At 38.8% G+C, this 17357-nt stretch overlaps 1 protein-coding gene across 3 annotated transcripts in view; it reads right to left on the minus strand.

Annotated features, from left to right (window-relative positions):
• Positions 1–17357, minus strand: part of Corin (corin, serine peptidase) — a 196819-nt gene that overhangs the window by 20429 nt on the left and 159033 nt on the right. For 2 of the 3 annotated variants that reach the window (XM_040747170.1, XM_021233383.2), the window contains exons 14-16: positions 11077–11190; positions 9154–9264; positions 7968–8097 (exon numbers count right to left, since the gene is read on the minus strand). In XM_040747170.1, the coding sequence (XP_040603104.1) occupies positions 7968–8097; positions 9154–9264; positions 11077–11190 (355 nt within the window). The remainder of the gene's footprint in view (positions 1–7967; positions 8098–9153; positions 9265–11076; positions 11191–17357) is intronic. The other variant, XM_040747169.1, reaches the window with a different exon arrangement.

Below are 17357 nucleotides of genomic sequence, written 5' to 3' on the forward strand. Positions count from 1 at the left end.
TATCATTCACTCACAAGCTTCCAACAAGAAAAGTAATTATCTTTTGCCTGCTACATCACATGGAAAGTTTGAGAAACCCATCATTAAGGAGAACAGAGTTTTATTATAAAAATTTTTTGTCTATACATTCTGAAACCCTGAGATGTTTCTCATGCACAAAACTGAATCAGCACTGGTAATGCTGCCTATGGCTTGGTACTAAGCAGATTTAGTGGTGAATGCACAGGGCTCACTACTAACCATAGTGAATGCACAGGGCTTATGACTAAACACAGTGGACCCATAGGACTCACCACTAACCATAATGAATGTACAGGGCTCACTACTAACCATAGTGAATGCACAGAGCTCATGACTAAACACTTGGATATTCTCCTAGAAATTCCCATATCTTTTCTGATAACTTAGAGAAGACATTTTGGGGCATCCCTATGCCTTTTTGATATATGAGACTCAAACATTTTAACTAAAGCATTTTATTGACCACACCTTGTTTTGGTTTTAAAGAAAATGCTGGAGGAATGATGAGCAAAGGGGTCAAGACTGGGCTGGTTAAACCACAGAAACAACTGACCTGAACAAGGGGGCCTCTTGGACCCCAGAATGATAGCTGGGAGGCCAGTATGGGACTGATCCAGACCCCCTGAATGTGGGTGTCAGTGAGGAGGCCTAGGCAATCTATGGGGCCTTGGGTAGTATTTATCTCTGGCATACAAATGGAATTTGGGTGCCGATCTCACAATGAGGGATGCTCTTGCAGCCTGAACTTTTGGAAGAGGGCCTAGGCCCTGCCCTGGATGAAATGACAGACTTTGGAGATCCCCCATGGAGGGCCTCACCCTCCCTGGGGATCGGAGTGGGGATTGAGAGGGGGTCTGGGAGGCCTGGTGGAGGGGCAGAGGAGGAAGGGAGGGAGAGGGAGCTGGGATTGACATGTGAAGCAAGCTTGTTTCTAATTTAAATGAAAAAAATTTTTAAATGAAAAAAAGAAAGTGCTGATCACTTTTCAGTTTACTTTTATCATTGTTTAAAGCTAGAAGTTACCAGTGCCCCATGATTCTCTTATAACTGGCCTTGCTTACTTTAAGAATGCAAATGAATATGTTTCCAAATACAAGGGCCCTGTACCTAGACATAAAGAGAATAGTAAGAGCTTACATACTTCCATAGGACAATAGGCTCTGGAAGACAGCAAGAGCTTACACACTTCCATGGGACAATAGACTCCAGAGAACAGCAAGAGCTCACACACTTCTTGACAATAGACTCTGGTGGACAGCAAGAGCTTATATACTTCCATTTGCTTTTGCATCTAGGGAGGGAGGAAGGTAAAGTAGTGGTTTTCTCCTTCTCAACTGTCTTTTCTTTAAGTCAGGTGACTGGCTTCCTAATAACTATAAACCAAACATTCAATCAATATTGTAACCAAAAAGGAAAAAAACGAAAGAAGTTCCAACTAAAACAAAACTTGCTGAAGAACTTTAAGTATCTCCATGCAGCTCACAGGGTCTGGGAGTGAGGCACTTTCATCTGGCTTTGATTAATGTACCTTCATCTCAGCCAAGAAGAAAAGCTCCTGTTCAAAGATGTTAGCACTCATTTGTCTCCCAGGGATAAATGGACAGTGAACAAGAGAACCAGGGGCAATGGAAATGTGTTCCAAAGAAGGGGGCTGCAGATAAATGATTTGCCTAGGGTCATTAACTAGAATATTTTATTTCAAATGATTACTATGCCTTGCCATTAGGAATCTACACATTCCTTTATATGTTGGCTTTTGGGTAATGTAAAAAGTTTAAGAGAGGGGGCTAAAATTAAACATGGTTTATGGTTATTAAATGGGTGAACCAGTAGTGTTCAAACAGGTACTGATGATGAGACTGTGGGGACAGGTAGAGATCAGAATTCCAGGCAGAAAGACCAGGGAGGAAAAACTGCCCTAGTTGGAAGGAATTCAGAGTGTAATCAGTAATCAGATTAGAATGTCTAATATTTAGTGAAAAAATAGGGGATGCTTAAAGATTCGTAGAGTACAACAGGCATTGATATTTTATAAAATGCTAGAATAAAAGAACTGAACTTTTTCTATTCAGAGTGTAATATAATTAGGAAAGATAAATAGTTTTGAGTTGCAGGTAGCATATCACTGATGACTTGGAAGTAATTTTTAAAGGCAACGTGAGACGATCTAAGATCAGAAATTAAGTCATCACTAGGAGTTGACCGGTGCAATTTCAAAAGGATGCTGCCATGTAACAACTTCTGGTATAAACAACTCAAGTCCTCTTCGGCCAAGTGTTGAAGGCCACTCAAGTTGTACCATGTTCTTATTTGCCCAGTTCTCGTTGACATTCATGCCCAAATCAATGCCTAACCATTGAAATGGCCTGGGAATCTGATATCCTAGGAGATATGTGTGGATCAAAATAAATTCGTTCTCCTGAATGTCATGGTTCACAATTGGTCCTGTTATTACTAGAGTCAAGACTAAAAAAATGGTAAGGGCTGGCTCTGGACAGTATTTGACTCAGGAGAACTCTGGGAAGCTGGTTTTTATTTGATAAGCACTGGTGGGATCTTTTTAAATGATGAATTGTTTGCAACCAAATGTAATATTAAAGAAAGAAAATCTGATTAACTTGAGCTCCTATCTTGTTCATTGCGGTTAATAATGGAGACCTTCGCTACCTCACCAAGAACTTTCCATTTAATTTCACAATTAATATTCACAAGCTCAACTGGCATACTTTGAAATTCAGTTTGCTAAGAGATTTCCATTATTACCATTAGAGCTTACCATTAGTGACCCTAAACATATGTTTTCATAACAACAGTAATAATTTGCTTTTGTTTTTCAAAGATGATACCTAGTCTCATGGAAAAACTGTTAAAAATCCTCTTCCTCCCAGTTGCAGAGAGGGGGGAGTGATGAGCAAAGGGATCAAGAGTGGGCTGGTGAAACCCACAGAAACAGCTGACCTGAACAAGAGAGAAATCATGAACCCCAGACTGATGGCTGAGAGGCTAACATGGGACTAATCCAGATCCCCTAAGCATGGGTATCAGTGAGGAGGCCTTGGCAATCTATGGGGCCTTGGGTAATAGATCAGTATTTATCCCTGGTGTACAAATGGACTTCGGGAATCTATTCCACATCGAGGGATGCTCTCTCAGCCTGGACACATGGGGGAGGGCCTAGGCCCTGCCAGGGATGATATGACAAACTTTGGAAATCCCCCATGGAGAGCCTTAACCTCCCTGGGGAGCAGAAGGAGAATGGTGTGATGGTTTGGGAGGGCTGGTGGGGGATGGGGGAGGAGGGGAGGAAGAGGGAACTGGGATTGACATGTGAAGCAAGCTTGTTTCTAATTTAAATTTTAAAAAGTGGAAGAAAAAATTTTCTTCCTATGGCTACCTTTTCATGAAAATTATTCTCTTCTAGCCAAAATACAGCATTCCAGGAAACATTATAAACATCCACATTGAACTCTAGATTTTCTCTCCACCTAGACATTTAAACACTAACATCTTAGGATTGTACAAGAAATGAATTCCCCATGCATACAAGAGAAATGCTTCAGGAAAGCTCCAAAGCTGCCATGTGAAGGTCATGGCACTCCATGGGCTTGCTCCATGTGACTTCTACTAAGATATGCAAACATCTACTCAGTACTGTAGGCACTTTTTTCAAGAAGTGAAAAAGCCCTTGGATTGTGTTATGTAGGGTGGATTTTCCCAAGTCAATAAACACAAAAGAAGGTAATGAGGAATGATTGTGATCAAAATATACTATATGCATACATGGCTTTTTCAGATAATTAATAATAAAATCTAGGGCTGGAGATATGGCTCGATGGTTAAGAGAACTTGTTGCTTTTGCAGAATATCCTAGTTCAGTTCCAAACAGTCACAAGATGGCTCACAACTGTTTGTTAACTCCAATTCCAGGGTATTTTATACCTTCTATAGGCTTATATCATTAACAAGCATACACATGGTTCACAGACATATATGCAAGCAAATGTTAATACACACAAAATGAGAAGAATGAACCCTTAAGGATAAAGAGTTCTATATTTTCTGCAGATCTAAGACCAAAATGAAAGACTAATTTTTTAAAATGTGTTGGACATCATTAGCAATTATGGAAATGTAAATCAATATCAGAGTGAAAATATGTTCACATTCCCACTAGGCTGGCTATCAAAAAATTACTTAACAAGCAGAGCTTACAAGGATATGAACAAATTATAACTTATACCTTGATGATAGGAGTATGAAATGATATATCCCCTTTGGAAAAGACTTTGACAGTTCTTTTAAAAATTAAATATAAGTTGTCATTTGCTATAGTAATTCTAGTTCTAAGTATTTACTACCCAAGAAACTTGAAAATGTATGTTCAAGCAAAAGCTTACAGGTGACTATATTGCAGCATCATAAATTAACAATATGGATGAATCTGGGAAACACTATGCTAAATGGAAAAAAGTGAAAAACAAAAGCAGACATTATATGATTCTTCTTATGGGAAATGTGCTCTGTAGAAAAATCCACAGATGCAGAAAATGGATTAGAAGTCATCAGGGGCTGGAGGAGGAGTAAATGGAAACTGGCCTTTAATAGCCATGTATTTTGGGGATGGGGTAGAGTGGGCTGAGGCTAAAAAAAGCATTTTGGAATCAGACAGTATAGATTATATAACATTGTGAATATGGTAAAAAGCATTGCAATAGTACAAATGGAAAGGGTGAATTTTATGATAAGCAAATTACATGCCGGCCTTTGAAACCTTGTGACTACCATGAGCTATTTATCCGGGCTTAATATGCATGAGAGCAGCATCCTGGGCTGGACTTCCAACTGCAATGAACACAGTTTTCAAGTTCCATGTGAGTATGGCAGCCATACCAAAGTAAACAGTTCTTCCCCAGCTAGTAAACCTCAAGAGGCAATGACAGCATTAATCTTACCAGGGAACACTAGAGACAGCTGGGTAATACAATAGATGGTATCTGTGATTTTGTCCAAAATACAGAAATAGTCTCCAAAGGGATGATTCTTTTCTTTTGACTAACTTTTAAAGATTAAGGCAAAAAATCAAATTATAGCCAACTCCATAAAGAAATTCTGCCCATCAAATTGATCCAAGACACAATTTTCCAAAGGAGCTCACATTCTGTAGAGATAGAGATGTGGAAGGTCACATTCCCCTGAGCTTATCCTCAAATGCCAGATGTCACAAACCTGAATTTTCCAAGGATTAGAGGGCAGAATAAGTTCTGATTTGTGTTGTTCATTAAGTACAGGTGCATATGTTTTTGATACTGTAAGTAGAAATCGATATGCTGTCAAAAGACCTTAGGAGCTTGATTTATACCTTGATCTAACCAACAAAGCATGGTGCTTCCGGCTGGGGAGAACTCTGAAAGAACCTACAGCTGAGAGAAAGTCTTAAGGTTCATCAAAAAACGTGGACAATTTCAGGTCTGCAATTTTTGCTCTAAGAAATGGATAGCAGAATCTGAGTCTGAAAAAAAGCCCATGTACATCTTTTTCATCAATGGCCTCTCCCAAAAATATTTCTGTGCCATCCCTAAAAACATAATTTATCATAGAAGTAAGTTTTTTATGAATTAATTTTAAAATATACCTGCTGAAGTCAATGAAAACCCGTCTTAGAGGAAGGGTGAGTTAGTTCTTGACACTACATTAGAGGGCTATTTTCAATCTGTGCTTACAGAATGTATCCTTGCAAAGATTAGAGATTACTGTTTCTTCTTATGCACTTTTAGTAGGAATACCATGAGCTCTGCTCTAAGTCTGTACCATTGTCAAATATGAAAACAAAGCCAACCTTTATGTCCTTTGATTTTCTCCCAAATATCTTTCTTGCTACACTATCAAGCCCAATGATGATATTCCCCTTGTGTCCTCTACACACTGTTGAGTTAAGATCAGTACTCATAAGCTTATACTCCACAAAATGAAAATACTAGATGGAAAATACTAGAACCAATTGAGGTCTTATTTCTAAGGTTCAATATTTTGACTCAAAAAGATAGAGGCCAGCCAGTACAGGGGACACTCCATTCTGAAAACAAAGAAGGAAAACCATTCTTCCTCTCCAACCGGGAGTGTAGACTAGTCATGGTCAGAAAGACTTTGCAATCAATGACTGTAACTCAAAGATGAAAGTTGCTTAGAACTTGTTTGAGGCATCAGCATGATGCCTCTTGTCTCTACTTCCTGATGTTGGGATTGACGGTATCCACTCTGGTTAAAGAAATTATTTAAAATCTCATATGCTCTAAAGAAGAAGAAGTAGAAACAAATGTTTGAAGTGACAATTGAATGTGGAATAACACTGGAAGTGTGGCTGAGCAGTCTAAATGTGGTACAACAATTCAATGAAATATTATTTAGCCATTAATGATAATGAAGACTTGGTACATACTGTAACACAGATGCTTGAGAATATTATCTAGAAAAAAAGATTACATGATATATGCTTCCTTATGAAGACATTCAGAATGGTAGTGAAATTCATAGAGATGGAAAGTATATGAATAATTTACCGGGTCTGAAAGACAGTTGAGAGTGACTACATATGGGCACATAGTTGAATTTTGTGGTGACAGAAATGTGCTAGACCGAGGCAACTGAGAAAGTCAAGCAACACTAAGTATGCCAAATGTAACTGAAATTGCTAAGAGTATAATATGTGGGAAATACACATTTAGAACAAGATCTCTTCTATTTGCAGTTCAACAGTGATGTTTAAGGTGGCGTATCAAAACTGTGGCTCTGGTTGTAAATCTACAGGTCTGACTTATCCTCAGAACTCTCAGTAGAGCTAGTCTCATTATGTAATTGAATTTTCATATTAAGGAATACCCCTAGATCCTGGCGAGAGACCCAAGATAAGCACTTTCAAGAAGTTTTTCATTTATCTAATCAAAATCATATCCCATTTCATTTGGATACAATAATTTAATGGATCATGACAGCTATAATTTTTCTAATGCTGGAAAGCATTAAAATTCTTTTATTATAAGTAGTACCAGTTACTCAAATTTCCAAAGACGTGGGTCTTGACATGGGGGAACAGAGCTCAAGATGTGAGTAGTGATATGATCTTCAAACTGGGATAGCAAAAATATGCAGTTAGTTGCTGAGCTGAATGGCTCGTTGCTGTAAACAATTTTCATTTGCTCAGTGGATCCTGAGAAACACCATCAACTCTGGCGTTTGCATCTAGAATTGCAAGACTCCTTTATCATTTATTTTCCTGATTCCTATATTTACACTAAAATCTCACATATATTACTACTATAATAAGTCACAATGCCACATAACAGATACATATGTATACAGCATCCTTTATATGTTCTGTGATGATGCAGATGGCGGCTTTCTTTTGCTGAAGAAACTGGAACAGAACACCTAACAAAACAGTATGCTGCCACATTTCAAAGCATCCATTTCAGCGTGGGTATGTAAAAACCAGAGTAGGTCTTTTCCTTGATGTATATTTCCTGTATTACTTAGGATAAATAGAAATACCAGGAGCTTTGGCTTCTATTTCTCAACTTGTCTTTAAAAAAAATGTGTTGCTTAAAAACAAATTTCTAATAACTTCTAGGAGGGACATGAAGAGTTTTCCATCCAGGTTCCACAGAGGAGACTGTCTGAATGCTTTTATAAATAGTGAACCTATCCCATTTCAGAAGTGCTTAAAGTACAATTACTTCACTTACTTTCGAGGCTTCACCATAACAGGTTTGCAGTCCACACTCTATATAGCAGGTGCCTAGAATTAAATAAGTTCCTCACGCCGGATTAATTTCCAGGGCTTTGGAGGGCTCTTATTTTCCATGTCTCCGTCATTCATAAGGAAGATATTACTGCTAAGGTTCATGGATCGTTCTGAGAAACTCATCAGTGCTACAAACTACTGACCTTACCCTAAACCCATCTGCCTGCAGGCCAGCTGACTCAACGCCTCCTGCCAGCCGTCAGCACACACGTGGTGTTCTGTTGCAGATCTGTGAACAGCCAGGAATGAAGAGGAGTTCCCATTTTTAGAGAGGGTCACTGAGGGGGAAAAATGCGAGAAAGCCTAATTAAAAACACTTCTTCTCCTGAGAAGCAAAGGTTTGTATGCCTTTGCTTTGATGGCATACATTCATTCATATTAATTTTATTTGAGAACCATTTGGGGTTGACTCGTGTGCAAATCACTGCTCCCTCAATGTGACAGGAGACTTTTAAAAAAGTGAATTAGATATGGTCTCTGCTTTCAAAGCGCTGCAGACTGTAGTGAAAGAGACAGGCAGCTCTGGACCTTTCATTATAAGTTAGAAGATGGCCAGAGGCAGAGACTTGGTGCCTTGAAGTTACCCAGGAATTAGCAAGAACTAATTGTAAGGAGATACTTGAAACTCCACGCATTTTTTTCAGCATTTGAAAATGGACGTACTTGAGTGGCGCTAATTTCAGATTGATGTGTCATATACACAAATCTCTAGCCTCTACACTGGGTCAGCCGTAGTTCATTTGTGGAACACTATGTACTTAATCACAGCACACAGGAAACTCATGGCTTGGCCAAAGGATGCGAAAGACTAAGGTAGAAGCTGTGTGAATGAGAGTGCTGGGTGTGGAATGAGTGAACGGATCAGAAAATCAAGATAACAAGATGCCCCTTTAGCTGAGATGTCTTCAGGTCCTGCCCTTGGCAGGAAGCTGAAAGAAATTCCATCTGGATGAGGGGCAAGGCATAGAGACGATGAAGAGACCACTTTCATATCCTCGTCAGGGGATGTGAATGATCCAAGAATGACTGATTATCCACCACTATTGAATTTGAGTGATGAATAGAATCTAAATCTAAAAACGACATGCTCCCAAACATTTGAATGCAGAACAGGATACATAAAATATAGGCATTTCAAAAAGAGCAGTAACTTGGGGGGGACTTTTTTGCTACTTAGAAATAACACCCATGAATCACCACTGTCAACTTTTAAACAGTGAAACAAAATAGATGAACTTGGTTGGTAAAACCCATGAGGTAATTGAGGATTCATTTAGCTTAAATGGCTGACAGGCATGAGAATGCAGGGCAGATGGCAGCCACCAGAAACGTACCACAGTCCCATTCATCTGAACTGTCCAAGCAATCGGCCTCTCCGTCACACCATAGATCACGTGGCACACACTCATGGTTGGCACATTCCAGCTCATCATCCTGGCAAAATGCTGGCAGGGGGACCCAGAAGGAAGAGGACAGAAATGTCTGAGAAGGAAAACTGAAGATACCGTGACAGGAAAGAAAGCTCTGTTCACATAGAAAGATAGGTTTTTAAGGATCCTACTATTAAATTACTCTCTGAGACACATATAAATCTCCTTTGGATTTTTAAAAATTATAGTAAATCTCCTTGATTACCTACTTAGCATCCATTTCCCCTCTTCCTTCCGTGAAAAGGAAACCTAATTTTGTCCATACCAGCCATCCCAAGTCCCAGAGGAAGATCTTGATTAGTTTAACATTGGCATGGCATTTTTCCAACTATTCTTATCTGAGAGTAATTATTAGTTCAGGATTAAACGTGATTCCATAACAGACCCTTGGCCTATGATTTTATGATTTATGCATTGCAAAATAGTATCCACCCAAACTCTGTGAGCCAGGCCATGTGCGTGCCTTAGTCTTGGAACTAGGCCAGACTGGAGCAGACAGCTTATTCTAATCCTTTCCTGGGGCTGTGCATTGAATGTTTGTAGAGAATGTCTTTTCTAATCCACACAAAGACCCCTTGCTACAGACTGGACTCTGCCCAGTGTTGACCCCCAGGAATCCCTCAGTGATATTCCAGAGCAAGAAACACAATCTGCCCCTCTTCTAATAGAATATGATCAAGGCAGTTCACCCACCCAGATGCTCTTGCCTTTTGATCATCTAGCCTGAGGTCAAGCTAAAATAAAAGAGTCACAGACAGATGATGTATTTCTACTATAGTCTCATGAATTCACTTTGTATGACTTTCACTATAATAATATATGTATGATTCACATAATAATAAATGTCTTCATTTTTGTTAGTTTGAGTTGAGCATTCTGTTACTTGTAAGAAAAGTGCTTTAAGAAAATTTTAACTGGTTCTACAGATAATGGCTGTATATCATTCAGACATAAAAGATTTCAAAAGCATAAAACTTAATCCTATCACCATAAAATAAGCATAAACTTTGTATGATCTTCTGTTAATTTTCTTTGTGTATGTAAATATACTTCTAAAATGCAGAACAACGATGAATATACTACTGAATATTTTCTATTATTCAACTGCTTTGAAGCCCACATCTTGAGGTTTTAGTCTCAAGCCCATGATGCCACTGGAAAGCTGGAGAGCTGCTTAAGAGGGGTGAAGGAAGATGTGAGGGACATCTTGCAGCCGTGAAAGTGTGTCCTCAAAGGAGACAGAGGGACCAGTGCATCTTCTTTCTCACTTCTAATACGCAGCCTGGAGGCTAATATGCATCTTTGTTGTTTCATCTCCTCCACGATACGTTTTCCTGCTACAGGCTCAAAAACAATGAGTCTACAAAAATAATGGCCTGAAACATCCCAAACTCCAAGTCAAAATGAACCTAACTTCTTAAATTGATTCCCTTGGGCATCCTGTTTAACAGGAAACCAACTACCACATCAACTAAAGATGTGTAATCAACCCAGGTCAAACTATTCTTCTCTTCTTTGAGTTTAATGTTAACATCTTATGGTGGCATTTTAAGATTTCATCTTATGGTTGCATTTTATGCTATCCATTTTGGGATACTGGGGGATATTTTAATCTTTCCATATTGTTAAAATAATATGTGTATATATTTTACAGACATCTGTCTTCTTGGGATCTATACCTTTATAAACATAAGTTTAATCAGAATAACTAAACAAACTCAAAACTTTTGATATGTATTTCCAAATTTCTAGCTTATATTTAAAGTGAGACAATGGGCGTTTAAAATAAAAAAAAAAACCTGTTAACAGATTTATAAAGGTACTTACAGCAGTTTTTTTCGTCCACGCTATCAGGGCAGTCGGGAAACCCATCACAGATCAATGTATGCTTCAGACATTGTTTATTGGATGGACATTCCCAAAGATCTCTCTCTTTGCAACCTGGAGACAGAAGAAAAAGCTATTAATAATAGACGCACAGTTGAAAATTATGATGACTTTTAATCAAATAAGTAAAAGGCATGATTTCTTCTTGAAGAGCTTGAACATCTGTGATTACGATGAATAATGTGATTTTGGAAGTAGGAGCATCCAGTAGTCCCCATTCCTCACAACAAACAGAGCAGCTTTCTTAGCAGAAGATCCAAATCAACATATGGGAAATGGAAAAAGGAAAAAAAAGAAGCAAGCAGCTAAGTCAACTTGCCAGTGTGCAAAGTGACTTCTTATACTTCTAAGCAAATATGCCAAATCCTAGAGATATAAATGTGTGCAATCTTAAAATGTAATTTTAGTCTAAAAACTGAGGGGCTATCTGTATGCTTCATGAAAGAGGTCCTGGTATTCTAAGTACCTACAAAAATTCATTTAAGAGCCAGGTGTAAAAGTCATTGCTTTTAGTGATCAAAGATCTAAGGATGGGAACCTCATCCGCTAGTATGGAAGACAAATAATTTGGAAACGAACAGGACTATGAGTTGACAACTTGAACTTCAATTTCACACTCCCCAAAGAAGCAAATTCTTCGACTACACTTACTACATATCATTTGATTTAAGTGCAATGTTTTTGAATATCAGCTTAGATATGTCAAGATTCTACTACAACTAGATGTCCCAGAAGATCCATGAACCTCACCATCCTGTGAGGGTATGAAAGAAATGATTTCATAGCTTTAAACTGTTGCATGCTTTTGGTTTTTGAGATGGTGTCACTGTGTAGAAAAATCTGTCCTTGAATTCAATATCTACCTGTCTGATTATAGACAAGTGTTCCCTTGACCTTTCTGATGCCTGTCATTTCTCCTAGAACAGTGGTTAGCATATGGTAGACCCTGGAAACACAGTTAATTCAAATGTACCCTCACTTCACCTAAGGAACAAAAAAATCTAGTTACTAGGAAAATACAATTTAAAATATCTAAAACCAAATAAGGATACTCTTTGAAAATGTCATTTCTCATCTTTCCTATGACAAAGAATTCAGAGCAATCTCTTGGAATTCATTATGAGAAAAAAAGATCTCATTGTTAAAAATGGTCATTCCAAACAAGGATCAAAATGTTCCACCAGATGAAAATTTTACTAAGCTAAAATTAGATTTAAAGTGTTTTCATCACCCAAATATATGAGAGTTAAAAGGCAAGAGTGCTTCACTGGCCACTCATCTGGAGTGTTCAGATCGTTTCAAGGAACTCAGGGTCATAGTATTTGGAGTTTTCAGCTAGCAGAAGAAGCGAACCCTAGCTGCAGTGTTCTGAAGGTAATGTCCTCTAGAGTTTCAAAATGGACTCTGAAATCTTCCATAGGTCCCAGTTCTGTCCAACAGCCCAAACTTCTCATTCCACCAGAGGGCAGGGCAATCACAGAAGGTCTGACTTTTTGTTGTTGGAGAAACCACTATGCCATCAAGGGATGAGAGAAAGGAGCCTGATGCAAGACAACCTTTGGAATTAATGAAGAATCTGTACACTTGGGAGGGACTAACATAAAACAAACACAGGAACAGATCATTGGGCATATGGCCTTCTACAGTGTATGCTCATGAACAGTACTAACAAGAGACGATGACATTCATCATCTACTGTTCATCTCACCTCCAACCCTAAATGAGTATTATGTGAGCATTAACGTTTCCTTCTGTACATTTTCTGCAACCAAACATCTCTTAGGGGAAGAGATGGTGAAAACAGATGAAATAAGATGTAAGGGGGTCATGGCATCTGTAATGTGGAAGGTAGTATTATTTGTGAAGAAACCACTTTGTCTACAAAGTAATATTTTTGATGTAAGTATTGTTCAATGTAATGTCCTAAAGGAAAAGTGAAAGCCTATTAAGAACAGACATGTATGAGCTAAGGCACTTCATGCAGCTTTAGGTTATGTGATGAAACAGCAGTGGTTGTCAGAACGCCAACCATGCAGCACAGAGAGAATAACAAGGCACACCAAGGGAGTACAGTGCTGGAAAGTTATCAATTTTGATAACTGATTTATCCAGAACTTTCCTTGTTCAAACACCAAATATTCCTTGTCCCAAGAACCCCATTGGTCCCAGGCAAACTGGGATGGCTCGTTACCTGAAATTGGCTTAGCAATCAGTTCACTAAGCAGTCTACTCATTAGCCCTCTCATTTTTACAGACACTCTATAAAACAGGTTTCATTGACAGAGACAGGCCCTACATGAATTGGACTCCTGGTTTCTCTATCAAAAAATTGCTGTTATAAGTAAAGATAGTGAATCACTGTGTGGGATGTGTGTGTGTGTGTGTGTGTGTGTGTGTATTAGTCCTTTCATTACTGATACAATATGCTATAGTTGGCTCTATTGATATCAGTCCCGCATCAAGTAAGCATATGACTGGTATAGGGAAAACCTGTTCACCTCATGGTATCCAAGAATCAGAGAAAGACAAAAACACCAAGGACAAAATAACAAAATAACAAAAATAACACCATACAGCCCCCAAGAATCTACACCCAATGACCCATTTCCTCCAATAAGACCCATCTTTCAAAGTTTCTACCACCTGTCATTGTTATTGAATTGTGGATCTATCCATGGAGTTAATCTGCAGATTGGGTGAGGATCCTCAAGTTCCAATGACCTCTCGGTGAGAAGTTCTACTAGCCAGGGATCAAGGATGATTCATATCCATACCATAACCCTAATACAGATACTTCTATAATACTTCATCTGCAAAGCATAACCCCAAAACAGATATTCTTGATGTATAAAAATCTTATTATGCAAATATGAAGTCCACTCATCCTCTTAACTGCAAGAAATGAAACCTATTTCACTCTTCAGGCCAGAGCTGCTAAGAAGGGAGAAGAAGAAAAGTGTGATTTGGGGTCTTTGAACTAATGAATGGCGAAACAGTTCAGATCCAGAGACCCTGGGTCAGAATCTGCTCCAGGAAAGGACTGTGGATGTGCCCTTAGAGTGAATCATGTGAGGTGGGACAGCCAGTGCTTGGGTCTGGCAGGCATGAAGAGCCTGCAAGAGTATGCACGATCCTAACTCCTCCAAGTGCCCATCCTAGCAGTCACTGCTGGGCTCTGAGCATTGATCATCGTGAAAACATCACCGGTCCTATAGCTATGACCTACATCTTCAGTTTTGGTAGGTTTCCAAATTCTTCTCTTTCCTAGGGGATGCACACATCATATCCTCTCTAACACACAGTGACTTAATGCCCTATGAAGAGGTAGGAGGAGGGAATAGTAAGGCTTTATCCATAGGCTAAGGATCCCTCTGGATGGCTGAAATTTTGGAAACAGGATCATCTTTACCAAATAATTACTGTCTCTAGGACAAGATACTTCCCTCATATATATGCTTATGATGAAAGTTGAGGACTTTGTCCAACTCAGCTTTGTCCATCCACTCCACACTGCCAAAATCAGCTGTCTGAAACAAGACAAAGCCAAACAGAACTTCCCCAAGCAATATGAATAGGGTGAATTTAGAAGGGAATTGCCTCTTAGATTCCCTACTACCATGGCAACTGGGATCCTGGCCACTGTCTTCTGAGGATCAGAGTGGGAACGTTATACATTTTTAAGTTATAAAAGATAAAGAAGGGTGCATCACAACTTGCAAGTGAATTCTAGGGAAGGGAAATGGAAAGCTAAAATTGTCAGGTCCTCTAAATACTGAGTCTGGTAGTCAAGCCTATGTCTCCCCAGAGTCCTCTACTGTTCTAAGCTGCCTATTCATTATACAACACAAGACAGTGACACATGGACCAAGCAGCAGAATACCAAAGGGGGAGATCATTTCTCTTCTTTAGCAGGGAGGAATTGGACCTGTTCAGAGATCAGAAACCAAGCACACAGATTCATCCTAAAAGGACACTTAGGGCTATGCCCATGTATGAACACAATGATTTAACTCTTCTGATGACTACAGGGAGAGCAGTCTCATCCACACGTAAAGCCCTTCTGTGTGTTAAGTTACCTCAGTGCCCTTAAACAGTACAAAAATACACAAACTCTTTCAAGAAACTTCCAAAGTATCACATTGATGATCCTCTGTGGACCCTCAGAGAATCAGAATCTAAGACACAATCCTGGTTACATCTAAAGTTTTTGTCTTATCCGAGCTTACTAAAAGACCAAAGATAGTTGATTAACATGTTTTTTGTTAATTTTAAGATAAATTAAAAGCCACTCAACAATTTGTATTGTTCTCAATTTTTCTCTGCATAGAGGTTTTCATTATTTAATTATCAGAAGAGTGATCTGTTAATGGTGATGATGCTATTCAGGTAATTAAAGATTTTATTTTTACATTAGATATAAAGAATTTGCTTAAGCCGCATTCTTATCTAATGGACCCACCGAGAAGACCCACTGTCTGCATCAGAGCACAGGTACCATCATATTGATATAATAGCTCACCCAGACTGGTCATAACCCTAATGAAAGCAAACCTCAGCCTTATATAGTCAACGTGAAAGCCTGACAGCAAAAATCAAATACAGAACCCCATTGCTGTTTTCTTTTTTAAGCATTTCTTTATTGATTTTTCGGGAATTTCACATTATGAATCCCAATTCCACTCACTTCCTAGTCCTTCTATATCCACCCTTCACCCTTACAGTATCTCCCTCCCAAAGGAAAACTTAAAATAATAATAATAATAATAACTTAAAATAAGTGATATTAAAACAAACAAACAAACAAAAACCCACTGTTTTCTTTATGTCTTTTATGTTTGCTTCTCTGTTCAGGCCTGTTTATTCTCCACTGTTTGGTTCATGGAAAGTGTTATGCTGAAACTGATTTTATCGAGCTACTGGTTTAACTATATATGGATATGTTACATATTTTATCCCTGCAAACTATGAACCTGTAAGGTGAGGAAGTCCTTCTGGCGACTCCGCTAATCCCGTCCATGTCTCCAAGGCTTCCCTTCTGTGGGTCAGTTCTTCAGTGAGGCCTTCAGAGTTGCACAGTCCTCCCAGCATTTGTTGAAAACACTCTGAATATTAGCAAACCTTGCAATGCTTGTTTATGTTAGTGTGGTAGCTTGAATGTATTTGGCACCCATAAACTCATAGGGAGTAGCACTATTAGGAGGTGTGACCTTGTAGGCAGACGTGTGATCTTGTTGGAGTAGCCTGGATGACACATGCCTCACATATTGATTTTGAAAGTACCTCTATAATTTATGTGCTTTGGTAGTCACATTTCCAGATACAAAATCGCTAAAGAAATACGCAGTCAATTTAATTCCTGACACATCAAACATTTCATAACTGAAGTAAATGCTGCTTTTAAGGGAACCCCCCCATAGTGTCCTTAAACTTCTATGTGAGCTGTGGATTCATGATAGGTGGTCCCAAGCACTGTGCACCTTAAGTGTAAGAGACATAGAAAATAAGTCAGAGCAACGTTCATGTTTCTACTTCCTCATGGGCCTATGTGCACATGAAAACAGAGGTTAATGGCAGAGCATAGACTGGATGCTGTTCCCAGAGTCCCTCAGAGCCCGATAGCCTAACTTCTTTATCTAATCATCAATGATGCCTCTTCCTAGGACACTGGACAGCCCATCTGAATGCGTGCATACATGCCAAAGGGGAATTTGTCCATCACAGGTCACTTGGGAAACCTTAGTGTGAATTTTCTCATGTGAATTATTACTATTAAAACAATCAATTTAGCTCCAGGTGGGTTAATTTTTTATCAGTTTCCAACTTTTCACACCAGAGCTATCAATGATAGACATGATGATTTGAAAATTAAATAAAACTTGGTTTACTTTATCATTGTGGTAATGGTAAGATTAAAGTTTTTATTAAAAAACTTATTATTTAACTAGAATCTTGATATTTTAGGGTCAGTACTATGTTATGGTACTGTGAAATTATGTTTCATGGCGTATTTTAGAATGGGTACCATTTATTCTTGGCAAAATGTATTCTTTATCTTATTTGTTTTGTTTTCTCAGCTCAAGGCCTCATGTAGCAGCCCTGGTTAGCTTCAAACTCATTGCGTAGTTGAAGACGACCTTCAACTCTCAGCCTCTTGCCTCCACCTCCCAAATACTGGGATTTCAGGGGTGCACCCCCAAGCGACATAACCCACTATTTTTTAA

Source organism: Mesocricetus auratus, unplaced genomic scaffold, assembly GCF_017639785.1.
Source record: "Mesocricetus auratus isolate SY011 unplaced genomic scaffold, BCM_Maur_2.0 Super-Scaffold_100006, whole genome shotgun sequence".
NCBI classification, from domain to species: Eukaryota; Metazoa; Chordata; class Mammalia; order Rodentia; family Cricetidae; genus Mesocricetus; species Mesocricetus auratus.